Genomic DNA, 8970 nt, shown 5'->3' with positions numbered 1-8970 from the left:
AATTAGTAACAATCAAAATTTAACCCAATAAATAAACTTAAAAATAAAAAAATAGTAGGAAAAGGAAATAAAAAAATAGTAAAAAAATTAGAAGTTAAAAATAATTAAGTACAAAAAAGTAGCTAAAAAATTGCCCAAAAAAAACCTTATAGACAAAATCCATAAGAGACAGCAACTGGTGGCAGTGACGGCTGGAGAGGCAGAGAGACAAGCTATGGGAAATGTACTGGAGGCGAGCTGTGGGAAAGGCAGCTGGAGCGACGGCAGCTGAGGGAAATGAAGCTATGGGTAAAATTTTGAGATGAAGGTGCGGCGCTGTCTGAAGATGTCTGAATTTCAGACATTAAATATGTCTGAAATTCAGACATACATTCGGCGACAGGCATGAGGGCGCCTGTCGCCGAAGATGTCTGAATTTCAGACATATTAATTATGTCTGAAAGTTAGACATATTAATTTACCTAAAATAAGACAAATTAATTTTAGAACTACTTAATTAATTTAATTTATTTAAGACAAATTAATTTACCTAAAATAAGAAATACTTAGTGAACATAATTTATTAGAATTATATTATTAATTATTAAATTTTATTTTTATTTATTAAAATTAAATTTTTTAATAAATAATTTACTTATTTATGTCTTAATTAATTTAATTTATTATAATTATTTTTAAAATTAATTATATTTAGGCAATAAATAATTGAGTAATAATTTACTTTAACTAATTAATTAAATTAAATTATTTAATTTTTTAAAATTAATTAAATTAATTTACTTTAGTTAATTTCATTTATGGTGACAGTTAATCTTAGGACGGTGGCTATAAATGAAATACATAAGCATTTAATTATGAAAAAGCCATTTGCTTATATATTGCCACAGCTTTTGAAAAATTATGATAAAAAATATATCATTAAAATTTTATTTTGCGCTAGTAACTAACTTTTCATTGATTTAAAATAGACATGGCGCTTTCATGGTGGTTCAAAAGGCTGGAGGGCCATTGGTCTTCATAACTGGGGGAAAATATATAACCTTTCAACAAAAAGTCCCAAGATATACAAAAGGGGCAAAAGCATAACGACCTAAGACTACAAGCGCAATCAAATATTACGACCAATAGGACAAAAGCATAAAGACAAGAGACTGCAAAATATTTAAAATATTTTGCTAGGAAGATATTAATTTTTACTTGAATTTAAATAACTTTTAAGTAATTTAATTATTCTTTTAAAAATATATGTTTAATTTGATTTCGTTTTGGAGATTTAAATTGAATAATAATTGAAATGTGGGTTGACCCCTATATAATACCGAAATATTTTTTAAATAATTTGTTACATTATTTGACTAATTATACGTAGATAATTTGAACTTTGATTGTCCTAGGCTCATTTTTTTAAAATCTTTGGAATCCCAATACTTTAGTTTGAATTTTTTTTATGTTAATGATTTAAGAAAAAAATATTTTTTAAATGAGGGTGTTATGTTTAATTGTTCATTGTTACTGATTTTTTAATTTTGAATAATTAAATTCATGATATTAAAATGATCATGCAACTACATAAATATGAAATTAATTAAAATTTTACTAAAACGATCATTTATGGTCAAGAGTAAATGAACATTATAATTAATTTTAGGAAAAATTTTAATAAAGACTCCTTGACAACACTTATTTAAATTCAGAGCTCCTAAATTTTTAAAATTACATTACAACCTAAAGGTACTGATTTGATAACAGAACTTCCCTACTTCATTTATTCATTATCCTACTCTACTTTTAGTTTATTTATGAAATATTGTTAATTATCTTATTTAACTTATTTTTATGTTAAGTATTTAAATTATTTTAAGACTATTGGTCAATTTTATATTTTGAATTACTTATTTATTTATGAATTATTATTGATTGCTTTATTTTACTCCCTTCAGTTTACTTTATTAATCACCTTCTAGAAGTATAAAATGGTTCATTTTATAAGTCATTATATTAATAGTGATATTTTGTTTTAAATGAAATATCTAAACTATCCTTAAAAAATAAGAGAAAGAGAGAGAAATAAAAAAATAATATTTTTAATTTATTTATTTTTAAGGGTTATGTTTGTAATTTATTAATTTTATTTTTTTATTTTTATTATATTAATATTGATAAAGTTAATAGAAATAATTTATAAATAAAATGAGAGAGATTATTTGTTTGTGACAAGAGTTTCACTTGATTTCACTTGTTGACTAAGGATCCTCATAGTCAATGATCGCGGCTACGCGCTAATCAACCAACGACTCACGCTTTGGCCACCATCACCGCCTTGGGGCAGTCGAAATGTAGTGTTAGTTACCCGAGTGGTCTAGCTTAAGTTGCTGTACTGTGCTTGTACCTCTTTTCAAGCCTCATTGCCCTTCTCATCCCAAAAAAAAAAAAAAAAATAAATAAATAAAATCCTCTATAACGTGACGTGCTATGATATTCCTTTCTAATATATTAAAGTAGTACATGTTTCTCAAGACAATTAAAAGCTCTTAGCTTGCTCCAGAGGTGAAAATCTCTGAGAACAATCTCTTGTTGATCAACACTGTCACCTCGGGCCCTAAGTTAGCAGTGAGGCTTGCGTCGTCTTCAATGGGCAAACTGATGAATTCAGCTCCAATGTTGTCACATGATAGGCAGAAGCCACAATCTCATCGATAAATCTCGGGCCAGACCTGTTCATTAAGACACATGTCACAAACTTACTCTATGCTTTCTTCGGTTGAATTTTCTGCAAATTAAATTTAAACTCGTCCTTGTTCTGAACGTATTTAAGATTATATTATATTTAAACTCGTCCTTGTTCTGAACGTATTTAAGATTATATTATTCATCCCTTAAATATAATTAGTTAATTAATTAATTTTCCTGCAAGCTCTCTGACTCGCTCAGTCAGTTTTGTGATAGAGATAAAATTGACAGTTAGAAAATTGTAGATCAGACTTTTATCTCTAAATGGGTAATCTGTTTCGGGTTCAATAACTAATTAATGTAGATATATTTAAAGTATCCCATCATGTTATTTATTAGGCTCTTCCGAATTGCCCTGACTTAGCTTCCACTGTGCTGATTAACGACTAACATGGATACGATCCAAAGCATTTATTGATTCTCGCAGGCACGTCGGATATTCCTTTCTGATTTAACTACATCATTAATATTTATTCGATTATTGAAGAAAGCGATACCAAAATTGTTTTGGGAATGAATCGTGTTCGTGTACCTCAGCAGACATGGATTTTGGTATGACATGGATTCATGTCCTTTAACATAGACTATAGACGTCCAACGGTCCCAGATAGCTGCATTGACTTCTCTCAATATTATAAGTGACCTTAAAATTGAGGTCACTGTGACTAAATTTATAGGACTATGTATTGATTCATAATAAAGTTTTTGTTGATTTACAAGTGACATTTTTTAAAGTTACTATTATTTTTATTAAATTCATGAGTGACATTCAATTCGTTATTTCAATAATTATTTATTTTTTAATTGAAAATAAAGACCATGATCCTTTCATAATATTTTAAATTTAAGATCTTCAATTGTTATTAATATCTTTATATTCACAATTGTCATTTTCCATTAAAATATATAACATTCACCTTTTATCAAAGAAAAATATGTAATTAATATTTTTTTTCAAAATACTTTTAATAAATAAATCATTCAATTACCTTCCACCTTTAAATGAAATTCCCTATTAATGAACTTGAAAAGATAATATTAGTTTTGAAGAAAATTAACTGGATTATTAAAAGTATGATTCGATTAAAAATATTTTATGTCTTTTAATGAAGGGAGAATGATTCGAATTTTGATTCTGTGAAATTTATAAGATAATGTATAACTTTTAACTAATTTGGTTATGTTTTTAAAAATATCTATATGTAATTTGATTTCATTTTGGAGATTTAAATTGAATACTAGTTACGTTGAAGTTTGGGTTTAAACTCCTATATAATATCAAAATATTTTTAATAATTTGTTACATTATTTGATTAATTATATAAAGATAATTTGAAGCTTTGATTATTCTAGGCTCATTTGTGTTGTATATTTTGGAATCCCAATGTTTTTTTGAATTTTTTTTTTCGGTGTTCTTAATTTAAGAAAAAAGATATTTTAAAATGACGGTATTACTTTGTTCATGTTACTTATTTTTTAATTTTTAATAATTAAAAATCATGATATTAAACTCATTAAGTACTACATAAATAAGAAATTAATTAAAATTTTACTAAAACGTTCATTTATGATCAAAGAGAAATGAATATTGTAGTTAATTTAGGGAGAATTTCAATAAAAACCCCTTAACTCCACTTATTTTGGAATTACATTGCAATCTGTGAGTACTGATTTGTATTAAATTGCGACAGAATTAAAAAATCCCCTTATTTAAATTAATGTCTAAACTTTTTCTATTTCCTTGTTTATTGTACTACTTGACTTATTAACTAGATTGTTTCCCTGTAGATGCACATGATATGATTGTTTTTAGAATGCTATGTTTATTATGTTCATGGTGATGAATTCTATTATACATATAAATTAGTTAGATTCAGTAATTTGGTATATTTTTATATATAAGTAGTTTACATTTCATATACTTTGATACTATATTCATTGTGTAGTATCAATGTCAAAAATGAGATATATCAATTTGTTTCACACAAAACTAATGTTTCTTATCTTATTAATTAAGCTTACTTCAAATTTATTTTTCTTGATGATTAATAGTTTTTATTCAAATGTAACTCCTCCAATTTTATTTGGCCAAAAGCATTCCAAATTTGTTGTACATAAAACTCTCTTACCTTTATTACTTACTTCCCTCTGTTATTTTTCTTTTTTTTTTTTTTTCTTTTTGATGATTGTGTTTATTTTTTTGGTCCCTTGGTTTTGTGTTCACGCACACACATTTGCACTTATGGTTACGATGACATTTAAGTTTATGTATTTTAAATTTTTAATTATCTTTGTGAAGTTTACTATGCTAGATTGGATTTTCTAATTCAAGGTGCTAAATTTTCTTATGTTTTGGATTAGATAGAATGAAAGGTTATGCAAAATGGTATTACCAAGGATTTGGAGCATTTCATGTAATGTATAATATCATTCTAGAAGAAAATGAATGGAAGTGTTTATAGATTAAGGTAGATCAGATTAAAAAGGCCTCATGTTAGGTTTATAGATTTGATTACTTTTATATATAAGTAGTTTACATGTACCAATTAAATATTATGTTAATTGTGTGGTATTAATGTAAAAAATGAGTTATATTATTTTGTTGCACATAGAATCTGTGTTTCTTTTTTTAAGCTCATATCAAATGTTTTTCTTAAAGTTTAGATTCTTTAATTTAAATGGTGATTTAAACATATATTATTTAAAGTAATTATTGGGCAACTCATTTCAAATTTCAAAATTTTAGAGTTGAATTTTTATAATTTGTGAAAATTAAAGTTTAATTTTATCATAAATTCTCCATTTATATTTTTTATTACACATCCAACATTTATAATAAAAAAGTAATAGATTAAACCATAATTTTTTTAAAACTATAGAACTATTATGATTTATCTCAAAGTTGAATTTGCTAAATGACCTAAATCTACCTATTCAATGAGTATATTAATTATATCACTGAATAATATTAATATTTGAAAATTAGCAAGATGTGTTTCCTCATAAAATTTTAAATTAACCCTCATGATGCAAAGACTCCTCACATTTATTGTTTCCTTTAAAAATTAAAATTTAGTGTTTTTTTTAGTATCTTATGACAAAATACCTTATAACAATTTAGTTAAATTGAATAATTATTATTGTGCCCCATGTGACACTCATTAAGTGATAAAATTTATTCCGCTCATTAGATCCGAATTTGATATATCTCATAAAATTATTGTAGTTCTAATCGTAATCCATTGACAAATTTTACTATATATTTTCCCCATTTTTAAATATAGCAAAATTTTCATATGGTTTGTTGTTAGTTTTTACAAGAAAGCAATAATTTTTAAAAAGTATTTATGATATCTTTCCTTAATTACTCTTCATTAAACTATAGCATCATTATAGTAGGAAAAAATAAAATATTAATGACAAGTACATTTTAATTCAAACTTTTCAATTTCAAACAAAATTATTAATATTAGTTACTTTTTAAGATGTGTGAATTGATTAAAATTTGCCCATATAAAAAAGTAAACAGGAATAAGTTGATTGATTTAAATAATAAAATATTATACTTTATAATTTATTATTTAAAGTTGTATGTTATATACAATTAATTATCTTATATATATACAAAATACAAGCAACAATGATAAATCTCCTACATTTACAAAAAAATATTAGATCTCATACATTTTTTTTATTATGAGTCTCATGTCTATAAGCATTTTAACTATAGATCTCATCATTATTGTCAAACTCTTGAATTGACTCTACAATTTATCCTTTTTATGTTTTCAGCTTACAAAATTGTGTTAATCACCCATAAACTTGAACTAGATAAAACTAGGTTAAATTTATAAGTTAACTCTTCAAGTTTACTGTTTTTTATTTTTAGCTTATAAATTGTGTTAATCTGCTCACAAACTCATTAAGTAAAAATGTATATACTATTAGAACTTAATTTATAGAAGTGGGAGAATTTGGTTCAATGAATAATAAAACTTAAAAAGAAAATATTAATATTAATAAAAAAGAAAATAAAAAATACCAAAAATGAGTTGTCATATTTTGAAATTTATATATTGAGTATAATAATTTATAAATATAGATAGATTTAATTTTAATAATTATATTTAAAATATATTAAAATCAAAAATAATCATATTTTATATTTTAATTATTTAATTATGTACTTTTAAAGGTTATTATTAATAAAGGTGAACTCTTACAGGTCTACGATTTGAGTTTACATTTTAAATTTACATCTTTATCCCAAATTTACTTAATCTCTCGAGTTTAACAACCTTGGGTCCCATGCCTATTTTTGATTTTTTTTGTTGTGGGTCCCACATGAGCTATTAAAATACAGCAATTAAATTCAACTAAAAAATTATGATACTATTCATTCAACTACAGATGTATAGTACTGTAAACACCTTATGAATGTTACTTATAGAATGTTAATAATTATCCTACTTAATTAGTTTTCATTTTAAATAAGTGTGGACGACGAGTAGTTATTGAAATTCTCCCTTAATTTATCCTTTACCCACCTTGCACTCGTAAGCTCCTATGAAAGTTCCTAGCTAGAGGTTCTAGATGAATGCATGCGTCGGCCCGCCATGTTGATAATATGCGCGCGGAGAGAAAAGGCTTTGTATATCTATAACTACCTTCACTTCAATTACACAAGAACCTTCTCCGACCCGCCACTCACTGCCGGAGAAAACTACCTGCCGCCACTAAGCATGGCTGACTCCGGCCGCTTCGCCATCCAGCTCGCCGAGAAGGAAATGCCTCAGCTAATGGCTTATCGTGCCAAGTTCAGATGTTCCCAGCCTTACAAAGGCCTCAAAATCGCCGATTGTGGCAACTTAACTGCTGAAACCGCCGTCCTCGTTGAGACCTACACCGCCCTCGGTGCCGATGTTCTGTTGTGCTCCTCCACGCCGCAGGATCATGTTGCTGCTGCCATCATCGCACGTGGCAGCGCCGACGTGTTCCCTTGGCCCCTTGATTGGGGCAACGGCGGTGTTCCCCATCTGATTCTTGGCCTCGACGAGATCTATGAGATTAATCCTGTGGGTGTGTCAAAGGAGATGGTCGTGGATGCTAAGAAACTTTACGACGATGTTTACATGACTTTCTCCAAGAACAAGGTACGTACGTAATAAAGTCTATCATATCATATTAGTTGGGTTTTGTTTCGATTTTGGCTTAACATATGTTTAGTTTTGTAATAATATTACGAATGTTAAGTTCGATCTTAATTAGTTTAGTTTAGTTTTGTAATAACATTAGCACCCTCAAACTGCACCGCCCTTGACACCTGTTACGTGATTCTGAGCTCGGATCTGATTATTTTATGCAATTTCCTAATATCTTTCTTATGTATTTTACATTAATTCGAGTACATATCTACTGAACCTTTCTTCCATTTTCTTGTCCGGTGCGGTTACCGTTTGGATGTCCGATGAAGATGGGTCTTTCCCTTGCGGACCATGGAGCCGGGTTGACATATGAACCAGGTTCGGGTTTAGATGATGATGAGGAGGTCGTGGCTTCTCCTTCAGTTGCAAACCTCGGAACTGATGATCATCATGAATCGACCAATGATATACAGCCTGAGTTCGTTAGTACTTTGTCCATTAATGGAGGCGATCATACAAACCTCATCGCTGATGATGGGATCGGGATGAGCTTCGATATCATGGAGATGCTGCCTCGCAATTTGCGTATCTTCGTGATTCTTGTCATATTGCTCACTGTTGTCGCTGGGATGGTTTCCAAGTTTGTGTCAGCTTCTAGCTCCTTTGGATCAACCTGATGATAAAAGGGCTATACATACATAATACATACATGTATACGTACACACACACAAATATGTATAATTAGCCTGTCATCACGTGCTAGCTAGTCCCGTTCCTAGCTATCATACATAAATATACACAAGCACACGATGATGTGAATTAATTAATGTGAGCTTCCATTAATTGATGAAACAATATTGATAAAAATTTATTGCAAAGGTAATTTAGTTATATGATGAATTTCTCTTTAATATTTATAATATTTGAATTTAAAGAATGCAATATTTATTTAATCTAATTGAATATTTTTTTCAAGTAAAAAATTTTAATATTTACTCTCTCTAGATTCGTTGCCTTGATCATGACCAGTAAATTTATATTTTTTATTTTTTATTTTCCGTCGACTTGGTCCCTCTTCACCATATTTTCCAACCCT

At 27.9% G+C, this 8970-nt stretch overlaps 1 protein-coding gene across 1 annotated transcript; it reads left to right on the top strand.

The window, feature by feature from the left end:
• The first annotated feature begins 7346 nt into the window (after positions 1 to 7346).
• LOC129319572 (adenosylhomocysteinase-like) lies at positions 7347 to 8551 on the top strand. Its single transcript, XM_054964672.1, has 2 exons — positions 7347 to 7883; positions 8204 to 8551. The coding sequence occupies exons 1-2, from the start codon at positions 7347 to 7349 to the stop codon at positions 8549 to 8551; spliced, it is 885 nt and encodes a 294-aa protein (XP_054820647.1).
• Positions 8552 to 8970: the final 419 nt, after the last annotated feature.

This window comes from Prosopis cineraria, unplaced genomic scaffold (genome assembly GCF_029017545.1).
Source record: "Prosopis cineraria cultivar Desert tree isolate PC_DT_omini unplaced genomic scaffold, ASM2901754v1 PC9, whole genome shotgun sequence".
NCBI lineage: Eukaryota > Viridiplantae > Streptophyta > Magnoliopsida > Fabales > Fabaceae > Prosopis > Prosopis cineraria.
The sequence above is the reverse complement of the archived record's forward strand: the minus strand, read 5'-3'. Positions and strand labels throughout refer to the sequence as shown.

Coding starts and splice junctions, on each gene's coding strand:
- LOC129319572 (XM_054964672.1), top strand. CDS start 7,347: ATGTTGATAATATGCGCGCGGAGAGAAAAGGCTTTGTATATCTATAAC. Junction 7,884..8,203: donor TGACTTTCTCCAAGAACAAG/GTACGTACGTAA, acceptor TGTCCGATGAAG/ATGGGTCTTTCCCTTGCGGA.